The sequence below is a fragment of the Carassius gibelio genome, chromosome A3 (genome assembly GCF_023724105.1).
Source record: "Carassius gibelio isolate Cgi1373 ecotype wild population from Czech Republic chromosome A3, carGib1.2-hapl.c, whole genome shotgun sequence".
Classification (NCBI taxonomy): domain Eukaryota; kingdom Metazoa; phylum Chordata; class Actinopteri; order Cypriniformes; family Cyprinidae; genus Carassius; species Carassius gibelio.
Genome location: NC_068373.1, coordinates 2158452 through 2177577, shown reverse-complemented (window position 1 = coordinate 2177577; position 19126 = coordinate 2158452). Strand labels below are relative to the sequence as shown.

Below are 19126 nucleotides of genomic sequence, written 5' to 3'. Positions count from 1 at the left end.
TGATGACGTTTTTAACTTCAAATGCTCCTTGAATGAGTTGTCCTGCTTTCCATTTGAGAACCACCTGCAGTCCATTAAAAAAATGGTCAGAAATAGCAAAAATCCAGTCGCCCAGGTCACTAAAAGATTGGCCGAAAAAGCAAATACAAAGCAACACATGAAGCAATGGAGGTGCAAACCGTACTCTATATCAACCAAGGCACCAAATCACTGCTTCCTGTTGGAGACTGAACAAATTGTGTTTGTGAGGGAAAAGCGTCAAGATGGGATGTTGGTTGTGGATGTTATCGACCCAAAGGTAACAAAGCAGCTGTTTGATCATCCTTGTGACTCAAAGCTGATTAACATCATATATGTGATGGACAATGACCTTAGCAGAGCAAAGAGGAAGCTTTTAAAGGCAAAGTATCTGCAAAGGAAGGCTGTGTGTTTAACACATGCACAGGGATTTGCCATATTCCCTCTTCTTCATGTCTCTAAGATTAACTGAAACTTGGTCCGGTCTCGTCAGTTAACTTTTATGGGTGAGAATATTGCAGACGTCAATTAAAATACTGACTCGTATGCCAGATGAATCTAAAAAAAATCATGCCTCATCATTCTTGTATTTGATTACCGTTATTAATAAGTCTTTACATTTGTCCAATCCACAGGCCATTATGTCTCAAGGACTGAGGCGTGCACCAAAAAAGAAAAATTATGCAGACTACATCCAAGGTAAGTGCCATTTTCACCTTTCAGTTTCTTTTACAACTTTGTTGATGCAGGTCAAAATCGCAGAATAAATTTAATACCATGGCCATATTACAATTGTTTTTAGATATCAGCTCATCAGACTACTTGATCCCATCACCACCACCACCACAGAACTACCGAGGTAGTTGTGCTGTTTTTTTTTTTTTCTTTAAATACATTAATGCTGATTGCATATTATATAATATAACAAATCAGTATACATTTAAATTTGTAAATAGGCCATTTTAATCACCTTATTTGTTATATTAAAGATCATCAGGTGGCATGTGAATATTTCACGAGCAATAACAGTCCTTTTTCTGTGCTGTCAGTCAGAATTCTGTGGCTGTTCCATTAAATGCTTTTGCATAATATATAATTGTTTTAAGAAATACTATAAAAAAAACATAAGTGTTTACATCTCATTTACATTATTGTAATATATTCCTTTCATGTTATAGTTTGTACTTTCCCTGAGCCACCCAAAAAATATGATACGGCCTCCAAACCTAGCACTGCCTCAGGTACACAAAACACATTATAGTATATTTATTATTTTGGCAACGTGCACAGAAGTTTAATTTCAATTAACTTGTTTTGCATTATATATATATATATATATATATATATATATATATATATATATATAATATATATATATATTTTTTTTTTTTTTTTTTTTTATAATATAAAAAAATAATTATTTTATTTTTTAATTAATTATTGATGCTTATACTATTCTTTTTAGTACCAAAAAATAAGAAGGGAAATAAGCCGATGAAGAGGGTCCATTCAAAAATGGGTAAGGTCATTAATCGTACTTGTAAAATAAGTGGTTATGGTATGGATATTGGCCATTTCATTCAAATGTGTTTGCCCTAAGAAATGCTCATGGATCATTGCTGCTTCAATCACTTGCCTTATAATAGTGAACAGTGTATGTACTAGAGCAAAAAAAAGAAGCTTAAATGCTCTTAATTTGAATGGGTGAATTTTAGGCATTCTGTGTAAAGCATTTTACTATAAAAAAAATATTATATTTCTTATTTATTTTGCTAGATCCAGCAGAAATCTTTTCTGAGGACCTTTTTTCAACTCCACCTACTACAAATCCTTGTAAGTAGACTTTTTGAAAATATAAATTTGTAATTTTTTCACATTTTCTTGTCTAGAAAATTGTTTTAAAGTTTAAACTTGCTTGCATAATATTCAAAGTGTAACCATAGTGTAGTATTGAGAACAATTATTTAATGAAATCTTTCACTAGGTGCTATGAGTCCATTGGATGACCACGAAATGTCTAAACAATCAAGTAGGATATATAATGTAGACAGACCTAACTGTAAACTCAGTTTATTTTTTGATGTTGTGCAGTATTAACAGGGTGCAGTTAGCTTTATATGCTACACTCAGCTACCTTCTACTCATTTCTCAATTTATAAAATATGGAGTATGATTTAAATTTCAAAACAAGCATTGACCACTTACAAATGACTTCTGACTGTGTTTCTTGCAATAAACCCAAGAAATACATGTACTGAAAACTATTAGCAATATTGTTTTTAAATTAACCGTGGATGGATATATTTAACACTCGATTGGATGAATGGAGAAATTAATGAAAGGTGACAGAGCACTGTATATAGAGTTAAATGTTCACTGTTAGGAGTTCAACAAAGCTCTCAGGCCATATAATTGTTTTTTTTTTTTTTAGGTTGTCAACAAACTCCACAACGCCTCTCTCCAATTATTGAACTAAGTAAAGAAAAATATTCAAATTAAATAATGAGTAGCCCTAAGTAGCATACTGGTATTTCATCCATAGCTGTTTTAAAATAATACATTATGCTTTCTGTGACTATAAAGGCACTCCACACTCCATGGACTCAACTAGAATTGAAACGCCAAAAAGTAAGATGTGCTTTGATTATTGTTGTTTGTTGACTATAAAAGTCCTGTCGAGATAAATTGCATTCACTTGAGAAATTAACAAACTCATTATTTCAGAAAAATAGAGCTCTGTATTTCGAAATCAATGACTTCTCTTTAATTCACAAAAACAGAGCAGCTTTATTTTTTATTAGATGAATGCAATACAATCTTGATGTACTGTATCTCTAATTCCAATGTTTTTTTTCAGGGACTAAGCAGGCATTCAGGGGTCGTTTTTTGGATTTACCAATATGCACCTCAACCCCAGGTTAATGGAAAAAACAAAACTGATATGTCAGGACAAAGCATAACATATTTTTTATTTATTTTTTTGGGTGGTGAAATAGTACACTAGCAAATTTTTTAAATGTCATTACTCATTACAGCTTTCAGGACAGAGCGCCAATCCAGGACTCCTCAAAGCAGAATTTCCCAAGGTTAGTATGGACATGTTTTGCTAGAGTAGTCAGATTCTGATCTGAATAGTCCAAATAATAGTATATTGGTACTTAATTGCAGCTTCCAGGACTGAGCGCCAATCCAGAAGTCCTCAAGTCAGAAACCCACAAGGTTAGTATGGACATGTTTTGCCAGAGTAGTCAGATTCTGATCTGAATAGTCCAAGTAATAGTATATTGGTACTTAATTGCAGCTTCCAGGACTGAGCGCCAATCCAGGACTCCTCAAAGCAGAATTTCCCAAGGTTAGTACGGACATGTTTTGCCAGAGTAGTCAGATTCTGATCTGAATAGTCCAAATAATAGTATATTGGGACTTAATTGCAGCTTCCAGGACTGAGCGCCAATCCAGAAGTCCTCAAGTCATAAACCCACAAGGTTAGTATGGACATGTTTTGCCAGAGTAGTCAGAATTTGATCTGAATAGTCCAAATAATAGTATATTGGTACTTAAATGCAGCTTCCAGGACTGAGCGCCAATCCAGGACTCCTCAAAGCAGAATTTCCCAAGGTTAGTACGGACATGTTTTGCCAGAGTAGTCAGATTCTGATCTGAATAGTCCAAATAATAGTATATTGGTACTTAATTGCAGCTTCCAGGACTGAGCGCCAATCCAGAAGTCCTCAAGTCAGAAACCCACAAGGTTAGTATGGACATGTTTTGCTAGAGTAGTCAGATTCTGATCTGAATAGTCCAAATAATAGTATATTGGTACTTAATTGCAGCTTCCAGGACTGAGCGCCAATCCAGAAGTCCTCAAGTCATAAACCCACAAGGTTAGTATGGACATGTTTTGCTAGAGTAGTCAGATTCTGATCTGAATAGTCCAAATAATCATATATTGGTACTTAATTGCAGCTTCCAGGACTGAGCGCTAATCCAGAAGTCCTCAAGTCATAAACCCACAAGGTTAGTACGGACATGTTTTGCCAGAGTAGTCAGATTCTGATCTGAATAGTCCAAATAATAGTATATTGGTACTTAATTGCAGCTTCCAGGACTGAGCGTCAATCCAGAAGTCCTCAAGTCAGAAACCCACAAGGTTAGTATGGACATGTTTTGCTAGAGTAGTCAGAATTTGATCTGAATAGTCCAAATAATAGTATATTGGTACTTAATTGCAGCTTCCAGGACTGAGCGCTGTAAGGGAAACAGGTCAATTTAGCTCAAAGGGAATCATTTAAGATTTTAAAGGGAATTTGAACAGAATCACTGTTTCACGGCTGTTCACGGAGACGTGCCTGCGGTTCAGTGAACGAGCCGTTTAACATCAAATCTGCGCTGGATACTAATATCCAAACTATAGTGAAAACACTATCAATTAGCACAGTAACAAGATCGGCAGTTTAAGACATTAACTTGTAAGCACAAAACACAAGATACTTCTCTTTTCAATATGAATAAGGCTTTATTAGATAAATCTAAGACATATAAACTAATCTAACACATAAACGCACGCACACACATTCACACAAGTTGCAGGAAGTTAAAGGAAAGATGAGTTTAAGAGAATGGAAATATGGAATCCCAAGTTTACAGCAATACGTTAAATTGCATAGACATGAACAACCATCAATCACGTAATTAGCCCTTGCATTGAGTTCCTCACTGTGACTAAAATTATATTAGATACACCAGCACAACAAATATCTGGGGATACGTTGCCTTAGTTTCCTGTGAAAGGGACTCCCGTTGAAAGGGGTATCCCGGTGTCGCTGATTGGCTGGAAGTTCAGTAGTGAAGTGACGTCTTGGGAAGCCCGTGGTTGTTGGGCGTTGGCTGAAAGTGCAGAGTCGTGTGCGCTGGTCGAAGTTGAACGGGCATCCGAGGTCAGGCGTCGGAGACTCGATGTTACAAAACTTAACTCAGAACACGAAACTCTCAAACGGAAAAGAAAAGAAATAAAGTTTGACGAGACTAGGTTGTGTTCCTTCTCATTGTGGCATAGTAGCAGCAGGCAGGCACGCTGGAACCGCGCTCAAAGAACAATGATGACTAACCGCATGGCTAGATGCTACAAGCTAAAGCTAGGTAGCAAAGCTACAAGCTAAAAGCTAAGAGCAGGCATGACTAATAGCATGACTGATGGCACGAGCAAGGCTGGAACTAAAAGCAGACTAAAAGCCCGCATGACTGATAGCACAAGCAATGCTAGAACTAAAAGCAAAATTTCATGGGGTCCAACATATTTAAACTTCCTTGTTGGCCACCCCTCAAATGTTGCCTTGACCAATCAGATATGGTCTTGAGTCTGGGGTATCATAAATCATTTGTTTATCTTACCAAGCATGTGGTTCTTGCCTCACAGGGTCTAATTTTGGACATGATTCCTATAACATGATTATGATATATTTTACAAATAAATGATTGTCAGGACAATATCAAGCAAGAAAATTCGATTATGTCAATACTAGACATTACTATGTTTCTTATAGTTATCAAAAGACATACACAATAAGTGATTATACATGATAGTCAAATGTGTGGGTTACACATAAATGAATATGGAGTTAAGCAATGGAACGATTCATTTAAGTCTTTTTGAGTTCATTCTGGTCCATATATAATGTATAAAAAGCAGTTTCTTTGCCATTCTCTGGCAAAGGGACTTTTCTGTGAAGACAAAGGTTTAAAGCCCTTCCCCCTTAGGAATTTCAGTCTGGTTTCACTGGCTGGGGGGGGAAGTCAATGCAAGTATTTAACTTGATCTCCTGGGTTTACATGTGATGTCCAGCGTTGCATTCCAATCACGAACAATAAATTTGACAATCTCTTCTTCGAATTAAAATTGTCAATAATTGTTATATTGGTGTTAATGTTGAAAGCTGTTGTGTGAACAAGTTGGTTTGTTGGTTATCTTGCTTGGTTCTTGTGGCACTAGAACTGATTTATGACTTCCTGAGGAGTTCGGCTCTCGTTTCAATGCACACAGCTCTGATAGACTCTTTGATTTGTCTGATTCGACTCATTTCTGCTACATATATCCCCCTTTCGATCGGCGAGGTGTTTAGGTGAAGACATCGTCGATCGCTGGAGAAACAAAGGCAGAAGAAGCAGACAAACACAGCAAACAGCAAGACAACACCTCCATGACAGTTACTGTACTGGTGCAGGCATCAGGTTATTTAGGTACACGTGGTTAAGTTCAATTAGTCAATGTAGTTTAGCACATTGAGGATAGTTTAGATCGTCTTGGAAATTGTTTTTATTTTGATTCATCAATCAAATTTGTGGTTAACTTTGTTTGGTTCTTCTAGGTTGTCTTACTTTACATGTTTACCATTAGTTTTCTAGTAATTTCATTTTCCATTCAATGAATTGACCTATCATACATGGAGCTCTCTGGCTTCCATTCAGTTTAGAGTGGCTGGCGGATATTAGGTGTTGCGAGTCAATCCTAATATCAGACCTTCGACCCTCGCAGGGTGTCTAGGCGTTTCACCTACTCAGGAAAGAGGGGAAGGAGAAGGATAGGTAAAAGAAGAACAAAACAAAACAAGGCTGCTGTGGGTTTTCCTAGCATGGGTTACAACTACTATTGAGTTAGGATGTCAGGTGCAGCTAGTGTGTCGTGAACCTTAACTTAGTGTCAGGTGTTCTACCTATTGTGAGGATGGCTGCACGTTTCTTCATGGTGGGTATGTGTAACTTTGTTACACTAAAAGTTGGATATTCTACCTGTGGGAAGAATATGTTTGTTGACTGTGTTATCAGTAGACGTGTTTACCTCTGGGTGTAGGTAATGTTGTGTGTTACTGGTGTAGTGCATGTGTGGTCAGATCTGTTCAAATCTGTGTTGTCTCCCCCTTTTTCTAGCATGTCACTGAAGACTGGCTCTCTGCATCCTTGGCTTGGATGAGGGCATGTCCATGGTCTAATGAGGGGTCAGTCCAGCAAGGCAGGAAGTTCTTTAGCACGCAGTCGGAGGCAGTTTGGCATGGCTGTGTGAAGCTGGGTTGCAAAACTTTGTCTCCTATGTTGCATTCTTCTTGTGATGCCTTCTGGCTGTAGCAGACTTTCTGACCTTCTGTGCTCTGGTGGCAGACAGGGAATTTGGTACTTGGAGTTGGAGTTCATTTGACAGTTTGTTAGTGACTGAGGTGATGTCCTTTAGTACCTCAGATTTTTCATCAACAGTTGGCCGTGAAAGACTTGTTCATTCTGGGTCGTTGTTGAACAGGTGCTTGTCATCTCTGATGTGGTGCACCAGGTGATCACCGGCCTTCCGTTCTGTCGCTGGTCACAGCAAGCATGACTCAAATTTGTGGTCACCTGCATGTAAATTGTCTTGAAGGAACTCTCTTAGTTGTTCCATGACTTGTTCCGTGTCTTCTAATGGTAAGCGGTTATGTTCTTGTGCATACTCAGCACTGTGCATGTCTGAGTGGTGCTGAGGTGGGTTTTGTTGTCGCTTACCCACACGAGTTGCTCTTGGATGAGTCAGCTGATCACCTTTGGATATCTGGTTAGGTTTCCAGATGTTCTTATCCTTTTGGTTTCTTGAGAAGCGTGGCTGGTCCCATGGATTTTTCCAGCAGTTGGGCTGAAAGCGGTCGTGGATATGGGCGTCACGTTCTCTGTGCTCTTGATGGAAGACTCTGGTGTTGTGATGCCACTGGGTGTCGTCCAGTGCAAGGCTTGAGTCTTTGTTGACAGAGTTCAAGAGTGTGGATGTTTTGTTACCTTTCTTTGAGGCCACCTTCTGCTTGTTATAGGCCTTCTGTGTTAGGTCACGCAACTGTTGGATGGTCATGGAGTTCGGACAGGCCATGACACCTAGATGGTGACTGACTCCAGGGTGCAGATTTCTTAGGAAGAGGCTTTTGAAGTTCACATCCTCTTCAAGGTCAGGGCTGTTGTGTGCACCAAAGTAGGCTTGTCGGAGTCGGTTGTAGTAAGCTTGTGGAGTCTCTTGACGACCTTGTTTGGTTTCCAAGGCAGTTAACAGTCCATGTTCAGACTCTGGGTCTGTAAACTCTTTAATCAGGACCTCACGAAGTCACTGGTAGTTTGACTTTGTTTGACTGGGCTGTCGATCTAGAAAGTTTCGTACCTCGGAGCTGGACGTGGCTCTAAGGAGGTATAACCAGTCTCTGTCAGTCACATGAGGTCTCACTTCCAGTTGAAATTCGATATCTCGCAGGTAAGCTTGGATGTCGGGGCTCTCTGTGGAGTCCGGGTTAAACCTGCTGATGTTTTCAGACAGCTTGTTGAGGTCTTTGATTGTCATCCCGTGTGCAGCTTCAAGGCCTTGGACGGGAGGTTTTCTTTCGTTGGCAGGAAAGGGTTGTGTGGCGAAGGCAAGTGAGGTTTTGGGTTGTGGCCCTTCGCTCCTTTCTTCATATGCCAGTTCTTGGACGTGGGACTCTGCTCTGCTCAGCAGTGATGAGGCTAAGAGGGGTTTCTCTTTCATTGGCTCTTGTTTGTGCTTGTAAGCATTTTGGAGTTCTTTTCTGACCATGTAGAGCTCATCGTTGGTATCGTCTAGTTGTTGGGTCAGATTGTCCATTTCAGTTCTGTACCTTTCAAGGTGGTCTTTCAAAGCACTGATTTCAGAGTTCTTGTTTCTGATGTCTATCTTGGCTTTCTCTAGTAGCTGTTCGGCATACTGGAGTCTTTTTACCAGGTCTTTCTGAGCAGCCGTTGTATGTTGCTGGTCGAGCTGAGCTGCTGCCAGGGCTGCTAGGAGCTTCATAACTTGTTCTGTTGTATCCTGCTCCCTCTCGCTGGGTGCTTTGAGTTGATCTTGAACTTTCACTTCCAGCTTGTCTATGCGACGTTCAGCACGTGTCAGCTCCTCTTGAAGGTGGGTGATGTGCTTGTCGCTCAGTTTCAGCTGGGTGGTGAAGGCATAGCTTAGTGAGCTCGTGATCTTGACTAGCTCCTTGTGGTTGTTGTTCTGTCTTGAATCTTGTGTCAGGAATCTTCTCAGGATTAGGATTATTATTAAAAATAATAACAGTTCAAATGTCTTTGGAGTGAGGCTGTCTGTTATGCCTCTCAGCCAAATGTTCACATCTTCCCCATGGGAAATGGGGTCTGCAGTCTGCGGCATGTTGGCACGCTGGGGAGAAGAGAGACTGACACAGATCTGTGTGGAGTAAAAGCCTATGTGTGGTGGGACAACTAAGTGTTGTATCAGTGATTGTGAACCACTAGTGAAATGTGGTGATGACTGTGTTGGTCTCAGGGTGTCTAAGTAGACTAGAGATGCGAAGACTTTGTCACTCTAATGAGGAAGAGGAAAAGAGAGACAGAGGTGAAAAACAAATTCAAATGACAAGCAAAATTTCTGTTTTTCAAATGAGGAAAATTATTTTTTCCAATTAAATGTTATCAAAAACATAAACAATATTATTATATTTCTTGCTTTGGACAAAAGAATACAATAATAATTCTGATATCTCTTTTCTTAGTCTGACAGGATTGACACCGTACACCTTTCAGTTGGACCGCTCACCAGGGAGGCTGCGAAGGCGACAGTTGCTCAACACGTATCTCTATTAAATTGATCTCAACGTTGGATGAGATGCTAAAACTTGGATTGCGTTTCCAAATGTAGGGAGGTTAGGAAGAACAAATGAGAGGATGATTATAATCAAATTCATAAGAATGATTCGTCGTCTTTGGCACGATTGTGTATTTAATTCACTTAGAATTGATTGATGGTTCTTACATGTCTTACAAATGTAAAAAGAGAAGAGGAAAGTAAAGGAGAGAGAGGACGGAGATGGTAAGTCTCAGTAGCGGTTATCTGAACTACAAGGAGAGCGTTGTGTTAGTTGCTGCACAACTTATCAAACAAAATAAACTTTAAGTGAAAGAGTTGTCTTTCTAATTTATTTGAACTCGTAGTGAGGGATAACAATGTCTCCTTTTAGGGCTCAGGTTTGTCGTTCCCAGGCTAGGATACACAAAAGAAATGGTAAGAAATAGGAAAATTAAAAAAATTAATAAATGGGCAAAATATGCAAAAATGAAATTAAAAAGAGGAAATCAATAAGTAAAACAATAGTGGTTAAGTGTATAACCAAAATAGGAAGAGGGGTAAAACGCATTCAAATAAGTAAAGGTCTGAATAGCATATATTCAGATGGGTAATAAATAAATTAGGAAGAATAAGTTTACTTAACTTCCAAAGTTCAAGGCTTATTCATTCCTAAAATAATTAGGCCCAAAAGAGAATACTAGAAATAAAAGATCATATGAAATGATCTGAGAGGGAAATTTTAAATGATTCAAAATAAATGTAATGTTTCAATTAAATTTCAATTTGACAATTAATAATTGTGAGTCAGTATTTCCCTTTCTAGTAAAATTAAAATAAGTGGTCTAGTGAGAAAAGAGAGCGATAAAAAGAAAGGGACTAACAAGTGTTAGTTAAGATGTTTAAAATGGTTAAATCACGTCAGCGTTGCCCAAACACACATTATTCTACCACTGGATGGTTATGCTAACGGCTAACCTTTGAGGCTAGTGGCTTTAGTATAGACTTCAATGTAAATGCAATGGTTTCGTTAGCTTAGCGACACCGCAGAGTTTGTGCGCTGCGCGTGCACAGTTCAGAGTTGCTCCGGAAGTACGTTAGGCTTCCTGGTCACGGTCGTCACTATGGCAACCAAAACACATTCTAGTGGATCAGCACATGAATCGTTGCATTGTTGCAAATACAGTTAAGCATGTTACATGAAATGTCGGCTCATTTCAACACTGTACAAATAACAACACCGCCTTTCAGTTGGTTTTGCGATGTGGCACTTAAACTCTCAGTTTGTATAGAGTTAAATTTATCTTAATTCAAATAGCAGCTTCCTGCTGTAGTTATTATATCAATCTCAGCAATTTGAATCTCCGTGCCAGTTTTTCTGGACACAAACATAAAAGTTTTCCTTCGCTGTTGGTACACAGTTAAAATTTACTTGATCAAGCTTTTAAAACACTCCCATTCAAATTACTCTCGGACACACGCAGTGTTACGCAAGATTGCATTCACTTTGTGAACGGATACAAATGGACAAACATTGTTCTCTAATGTTTAACGTTAACTTAGGGGAGTCGAATATCAAATTTGATTCGGCAGTGGAACACGCACTGGCAATCAAACTATATGAAATATGAATACGGGGACTTTGATAAATAGATTGAGGAACCCGCTCAAAACTATTCTTTATTCACCGATTTATATCCCTTTTGAAACACTAACAGTTTAGCTCCGTTCAGCAAACAGTGACTGAGATAGCGTTTGAGACACTGGAACACGCAGTGAAATCAAATCAGCTATAAAACAAGGCATTACACAAATGAGGAACACGCTCAATTTCTACCTTATTGTACGATCTCAGATGTTTACTTTTAAGTTCACTTACTGCTGTTAACATTGAAGAGACGGACTGGAGTTCTAGCTGTGTCCTCTAGCTGCTCTTATTCATTTGAGGGGGGGCGCGCTGCTTACGTCACACTCTCAAACACACACGTCTCGCAAGCTTCTCATCTTTCATTCCTTTAGCAAAATCAAAGATTAAATAACTTGGTTTATGCTCACAATTTAGATTAAACTGCCCGCATATTCTCCACCATTATATGTAAGGGAAACAGGTCAATTTAGCTCAAAGGGAATCATTTAAGATTTTAAAGGGAATTTGAACAGAATCACTGTTTCACGGCTGTTCACGGAGACGTGCCTGCAGTTCAGTGAACGAGCCGTTTAACATCAAATCTGCGCTGGATACTAATATCCAAACTATAGTGAAAACACTATCAATTAGCACAGTAACAAGATCGGCAGTTTAAGACATTAACTTGTAAGCACAAAACACAAGATACTTCTCTTTTCAATATGAATAAGGCTTTATTAGATAAATCTAAGACATATAAACTAATCTAACACATAAACGCACGCACACACATTCACACAAGTTGCAGGAAGTTAAAGGAAAGATGAGTTTAAGAGAATGGAAATATGGAATCCCAAGTTTACAGCAATACGTTAAATTGCATAGACATGAACAACCATCAATCACGTAATTAGCCCTTGCATTGAGTTCCTCACTGTGACTAAAATTATATTAGATACACCAGCACAACAAATATCTGGGGATACGTTGCCTTAGTTTCCTGTGAAAGGGACTCCCGTTGAAAGGGGTATCCCGGTGTCGCTGATTGGCTGGAAGTTCAGTAGTGAAGTGACGTCTTGGGAAGCCCGTGGTTGTTGGGCGTTGGCTGAAAGTGCAGAGTCGTGTGCGCTGGTCGAAGTTGAACGGGCATCCGAGGTCAGGTGTCGGAGACTCGACGTTACAAAACTTAACTCAGAACACGAAACTCTCAAACGGAAAAGAAAAGAAATAAAGTTTGACGAGACTAGGTTGTGTTCCTTCTCATTGTGGCATAGTAGCAGCAGGCAGGCACGCTGGAACCGCGCTCAAAGAACAATGATGACTAACCGCATGGCTAGATGCTACAAGCTAAAGCTAGGTAGCAAAGCTACAAGCTAAAAGCTAAGAGCAGGCATGACTAATAGCATGACTGATGGCACGAGCAAGGCTGGAACTAAAAGCAGACTAAAAGCCCGCATGACTGATAGCACAAGCAATGCTAGAACTACAAGCAAATTTTCATGGGGTCCAACGTATTTAAACTTCCTTGTTGGCCACCCCTCAAATGTTGCCTTGACCAATCTGATATGGTCTTGAGTCTGGGGTATCATAAATCATTTGTTTATCTTACCAAGCATGTGGTTCTTGCCTCACAGGGTCTAATTTTGGACATGATTCCTATAACATGATTATGATATATTTTACAAATAAATGATTGTCAGGACAATATCAAGCAAGAAAATTCGATTATGTCAATACTAGACATGACTATGTATCCTATAGTTATCAAAAGACATACACAATAAGTGATTATACATGATAGTCAAATGTGTGGGTTACACATAAATGAATATGGAGTTAAGCAATGGAACGATTCATTTACAAGTCTTTTTGAGTTCATTCTGGTCCATATATAATGTATAAAAAGTAGTTTCTTTGCCATTCTCTGGCAAAGGGACTTTTCTGTGAAGACAAAGGTTTAAAGCCCTTCCCCCTTAGGAATTTCAGTCTGGTTTCACTGGCTGGGGGGGGGAAGTCAATGCAAGTATTTAACTTGATCTCCTGGGTTTACATGTGATGTCCAGCGTTGCATTCCAATCACGAACAATAAATTTGACAATCTCTTCTTCGAATTAAAATTGTCAATAATTGTTATATTGGTGTTAATGTTGAAAGCTGTTGTGTGAACAAGTTGGTTTGTTGGTTATCTTGCTTGGTTCTTGTGGCACTAGAACTGATTTATGACTTCCTGAGGAGTTCGGCTCTCGTTTCAATGCACACAGCTCTGATAGACTCTTTGATTTGTCTGATTCGACTCATTTCTGCTACAGCGCCAATCCAGAAGTCCTCAAGTCATAAACCCACAAGGTTAGTATGGACATGTTTTGCCAGAGTAGTCAGAATTTGATCTGAATAGTCCAAATAATCATATATTGGTACTTAATTGCAGCTTCCAGGACTGAGCGTTAATCCAGAAGTCCTCAAGTCAGAAACCCACAAGGTTAGTATGGACATGTTTTGCCAGAGTAGTCAGAATTTGATCTGAATAGTCCAAATAATAGTATATTGGTACTTAATTGCAGCTTCCAGGACTGAGCGCCAATCCAGGACTCCTCAAAGCAGAATTTCCCAAGGTTAGTATGGACATGTTTTGCCAGAGTAGTCAGATTCTGATCTGAATAGTCCAAATAATAGTATATTGGTATTTAATTGCAGCTTCCAGGACTGAGCGTCAATCCAGAAGTCCTCAAGTCATAAACCCACAAGGTTAGTATGGACATGTTTTGCTAGAGTAGTCAGAATTTGATCTGAATAGTCCAAATAATAGTATATTGGTACTTAATTGCAGCTTCCAGGACTGAGCGCCAATCCAGGACTCCTCAAAGCAGAATTTCCCAAGGTTAGTATGGACATGTTTTGCCAGAGTAGTCAGATTCTGATCTGAATAGTCCAAATAATAGTATATTGGTACTTAATTGCAGCTTCCAGGACTGAGCGTCAATCCAGAAGTCCTCAAGTCAGAAACCCACAAGGTTAGTATGGACATGTTTTGCTAGAGTAGTCAGAATTTGATCTGAATAGTCCAAATAATAGTATATTGGTACTTAATTGCAGCTTCCAGGACTGAGCGCCAATCCAGGACTCCTCAAAGCAGAATTTCCCAAGGTTAGTACGGACATGTTTTGCTAGAGTAGTCAGATTCTGATCTGAATAGTCCAAATAATAGTCTATTGGTACTTAATTGCAGCTTCCAGGACTGAGCGCCAATCCAGGACTCGTCAAAGCAGAATTTCCCAAGGTTAGTATGGACATGTTTTGCCAGAGTAGTCAGATTCTGATCTGAATTGTCCAAATAATAGTATATTGGTACTTAATTGCAGCTTCCAGGACTGAGCGCCAATCCAGAAGTCCTCAAGTCAGAAACCCACAAGGTTAGTATGGACATGTTTTGCTAGAGTAGTCAGAATTTGATCTGAATAGTCCAAATAATAGTATATTGGTACTTAATTGCAGCTTCCAGGACTGAGCGCCAATCCAGAAGTCCTCAAGTCAGAAACCCACAAGGTTAGTATGGACATGTTTTGCCAGAGTAGTCAGAATTTGATCTGAATAGTCCAAATAATAGTATATTGGTACTTAATTGCAGCTTCCAGGACTGAGCGCCAATCCAGGACTCCTCAAAGCAGAATTTCCCAATGTTAGTATGGACATGTTTTGCCAGAGTAGTCAGAATTTGATCTGAATAGTTCAAATAATAGTATATTGGTACTTAATTGCAGCTTCCAGGACTGAGCGCCAATCCAGAAGTCCTCAAGTCAGAAACCCACAAGGTTAGTATGGACATGTTTTGCCAGAGTAGTCAGAATTTGATCTGAATAGTCCAAATAATAGTATATTGGTACTTAATTGCAGCTTCCAGGACTGAGCGCCAATCCAGGACTCCTCAAAGCAGAATTTCCCAAGGTTAGTATGGACATGTTTTGCCAGAGTAGCCAGATTCTGATCTGAATAGTCCAAATAATAGTATATTGGTACTTAATTGCAGCTTCCAGGACTGAGCGCCAATCCAGAAGTCCTCAAGTCATAAACCCACAAGGTTAGTACGGACATGTTTTGCCAGAGTAGTCAGAATTTGATCTGAATAGTCCAAATAATAGTATATTGGTACTTAATTGCAGCTTCCAGGACTGAGCGCCAATCCAGAAGTCCTCAAGTCAGAAACCCACAAGGTTAGTATGGACATGTTTTGCTAGAGTAGTCAGAATTTGATCTGAATAGTCCAAATAATAGTATATTGGTACTTAATTGCAGCTTCCAGGACTGAGCGCCAATCCAGGACTCCTCAAGTCATAAACCCACAAGGTTAGTACGGACATGTTTTGCCAGAGTAGTCAGAATTTGATCTGAATAGTCCAAATAATAGTATATTGGTACTTAATTGCAGCTTCCAGGACTGAGCGCCAATCCAGAAGTCCTCAAGTCAGAAACCCACAAGGTTAGTATGGACATGTTTTGCTAGAGTAGTCAGAATTTGATCTGAATAGTCCAAATAATAGTATATTGGTACTCAATTGCAGCTTCCAGGACTGAGCGCCAATCCAGGACTCCTCAAAGCAGAATTTCCCAAGGTTAGTATGGACATGTTTTGCCAGAGTAGTCAGAATTTGATCTGAATAGTCCAAATAATAGTATATTGGTACTTAATTGCAGCTTCCAGGACTGAGCGCCAATCCAGGACTCCTCAAAGCAGAATTTCCCAAGGTTAGTATGGACATGTTTTGCCAGAGTAGCCAGATTCTGATCTGAATAGTCCAAATAATAGTATATTGGTACTTAATTGCAGCTTCCAGGACTGAGCGCCAATCCAGAAGTCCTCAAGTCATAAACCCACAAGGTTAGTACGGACATGTTTTGCCAGAGTAGTCAGAATTTGATCTGAATAGTCCAAATAATAGTATATTGGTACTTAATTGCAGCTTCCAGGACTGAGCGCCAATCCAGAAGTCCTCAAGTCAGAAACCCACAAGGTTAGTATGGACATGTTTTGCTAGAGTAGTCAGAATTTGATCGGAATAGTCCAAATAATAGTATATTGGTACTTAATTGCAGCTTCCAGGACTGAGCGCCAATCCAGAAGTCCTCAAGTCAGAAACCCACAAGGTTAGTATGGACATGTTTTGCTAGAGTAGTCAGAATTTGATCTGAATAGTCCAAATAATAGTATATTGGTACTTAATTGCAGCTTCCAGGACTGAGCGCCAATCCAGGACTCCTCAAAGCAGAATTTCCCAAGGTTAGTATGGACATGTTTTGCCAGAGTAGTCAGAATTTGATCTGAATAGTCCAAATAATAGTATATTGGTACTTAATTGCAGCTTCCAGGACTGAGCGCCAATCCGGAAGTCCTCAAGTCAGAAACCCACAAGGTTAGTATGGACATACTTATGAGATTAGCTTTTTGCCATGTCCGTTACATGTTTTTGCTTCCTTTTTCTTTCTTTTTTTTTTACAGAAAAGAAAGACAGGTTTCCAATGACAGACAAAAGTAAGTATCAATACATTGTAACTATAATATTTTTGAAATTTTCCTGAATCATGACCGTGGGAGTAATTAAAGATTATTCACTTTATTTTTTATCTTCTGGTTGATAGCTGACCACAGTTCTTTTCCTTGATTTCCAATATAGATGAGAAGGCAGTGATTTGTTAAAATTCTCATTCAAAATTTTTGTTATTGATGTTTAGGAGTTGTCATACCTCAGTATTGTGATGCAATTTTTTATTGTACTTTAAATTAACACAATGCCTTTGTTGTATTTAGGATTTCAAAAAAAGGTTTTGACACAACTTTTAGAAATAAAAGATGAACTGCGAAGAATAGGGAAAATTGTGGAACCAGAAACTGGGTTCCACATGTCAACCTTGGGCACTAAAGATGAGTTCGAGTACTTAGAGAGGCAGCTTGAAAGTGGGAATACACGGGCAGCAATGGTAAAAAACTAACAAACCAAAAAACACTCCAAAGCAACTTTTCCACACTAAAATGCTCATCTTTGACAGTCTAAAATTAATTTGAAATATAATATGCAATGTATGACTGAACCATGGCTTGTTGCATACTATCAGACTATTGAGGCAAAAAAAAAAACACAATATCATTGTACATTAAGATTGAGTTGAAACAATTCGTTTTAAATGGGCAATAATTATAAAATAATAATTGATTTAAATTGAAAAATCATAAAAAGTATCCAGCAGTATAAAAATTTTGATCTGCTGAAATAAGAGTTTTATAGGGTCAGTGATGGAAAACTTGCAGGTCAATGGGCATCAACCTTTAAGGTTGGTAAATACTTTGAAAATGAAGCATATACTGTAATACTAACTGCCAAGTACTGACATTGGCTTGTGTTGTTCAGGTGACACAGTTGTGTAAAATTGGAGGAAAAAACTTCAAAGACAGTACAAGAAGAATGCTGGACAGGTAAAGCCTACAAATTATGCAACATTTATCAAACAATCTGGTGTCGATACTGAATAAGAATTTTATGTGGTCAATACGCAAATTAGAGATTTAAAAAAGACTTCCTTTAACATTACTTTTGAAATGTCAGTTTTTAGCCGCAATAGTTAACCACTTTATTTTGTATTATACTTTAGTGTTTTCAAAAATTCCCTGATGTCTACATTCAACATGAAAGGAGGAGGTCCACTACAGAAGAAGTCCTTTCAATCAACTGCCTTATTCTCAGTCATCAGAGGTATGCATGTCTGTTTAGGCTAATTAACAGTGAAATTCTCTCTCTGTCTCTGTCTCTCTCACTGTGTGTGTGTGTGTGTGTGTGTGTGTGTGTGTGTATATATATATATATATATATATATGTATATACAGTGTTGGTCAAGTTACTAAAAAAGTAATTAGTTATAGTTACTAGTTACTTCTCACAAAAAGTAACTGTATATGTGTGTGTATGTATGTATGTATGTATGTATATATATATATATATATATATATATATATATATATATATATATGCCTTGTACAGAATTGTTCAATACGCGTATCGTTACACGCCGTATTGCATCACCATTACACGAGCAAAAATGTTCAATTATTGATATTAATTATAATATTGATAAAAATTATTGTCTATATTGATATAAATTATATAGTCTCAATCTATATTCTGTTAACTCTATCAAATCATCCTAGCAAAAGTGATTGACTAATTAGTTAAAAAGGATTATCAACAATGTTTTTCTTGAGCAATAATTCTTTCCTTTTTCTCATTTGGCAGATGCAGTGATGACTAGCTTTCCATCAGCTACGGAATGTGAAATAAAAAATGCAATTTCAAATCATTTCAAACAAGCACCAGGGAGGGAAGGGGGTGGGGGTTATGGGTCTAAAGTCAACAGTTAATTCTTAAAAATGAATTGTTTTACATATTTTTCCAATGTTTTATTTGTTCATTTTTATGTTTGAATGTTGTCCAAGTTGTTGTTGTCTATATAATTGTTCAAAATAAATCCCTTTATATTCAATTAGTTTGGATGGATTTTCATTTATGAGAACCTGTTATATTTGAGTGAAAAGAATCCTTATGCCTCATTTTGTTGTCTATTACATGTATATGTAGTGTAATTGATGACTAGTCTATTCTTGGGCTATGTTTAGACGTCTATTGGACGTATAAATATAGTCGTTCAATAGCTGTCTGGTTGTCTATTCTTGGGCTATGTTTAGACGTCTATTAGATTTTCACTGACAGCCCAAAATTAGCCTCGATTTAGCCTAGACGTCTGGGCTGTGTTTAGACGGCTATTAGACGTCTATTAGACGCGAAATTGCTTGCTGGGTCGTAACATTTTATGTTGATTGTGAATTTTTTATTATTGCCCTGATG

At 38.3% G+C, this 19126-nt stretch overlaps 1 protein-coding gene and 2 long non-coding RNA genes across 3 annotated transcripts; all 3 read left to right on the top strand.

Moving 5' to 3' along the window:
* The first annotated feature begins 349 nt into the window (after positions 1 to 349).
* Positions 350 to 16557, top strand: LOC127956900 (mucin-3A-like). The gene is made up of 19 exons (XM_052555180.1): positions 350 to 524; positions 654 to 717; positions 821 to 877; positions 1197 to 1259; positions 1484 to 1537; positions 1795 to 1851; positions 2876 to 2886; positions 3054 to 3104; positions 3187 to 3237; positions 3320 to 3370; positions 14201 to 14251; positions 14600 to 14650; positions 14733 to 14783; positions 14999 to 15049; positions 15398 to 15448; positions 15664 to 15714; positions 16196 to 16246; positions 16329 to 16379; positions 16462 to 16557. Exons 2-19 carry the CDS (start codon positions 660 to 662, stop codon positions 16555 to 16557), a joined length of 957 nt encoding a protein of 318 aa, XP_052411140.1. The 5' UTR covers positions 350 to 524; positions 654 to 659.
* A 35-nt stretch (positions 16558 to 16592) lies between these two features.
* On the top strand, positions 16593 to 17165 carry LOC127944217 (uncharacterized). The gene is made up of 3 exons (XR_008150305.1): positions 16593 to 16645; positions 16732 to 16764; positions 17041 to 17165. It is a non-coding gene; the product is annotated as an uncharacterized LOC127944217 (long non-coding RNA).
* Positions 17162 to 17986, top strand: LOC127944185 (uncharacterized). The gene is made up of 3 exons (XR_008150298.1): positions 17162 to 17210; positions 17639 to 17703; positions 17880 to 17986. It is a non-coding gene; the product is annotated as an uncharacterized LOC127944185 (long non-coding RNA).
* Positions 17987 to 19126: the final 1140 nt, after the last annotated feature.

Coding starts and splice junctions, on each gene's coding strand:
- LOC127956900 (XM_052555180.1), top strand. CDS start 660: ATGTCTCAAGGACTGAGGCGTGCACCAAAAAAGAAAAATTATGCAGAC. Junction 718..820: donor TTATGCAGACTACATCCAAG/GTAAGTGCCATT, acceptor AATTGTTTTTAG/ATATCAGCTCATCAGACTAC. Junction 15,449..15,663: donor TCAAGTCAGAAACCCACAAG/GTTAGTATGGAC, acceptor ACTTAATTGCAG/CTTCCAGGACTGAGCGCCAA.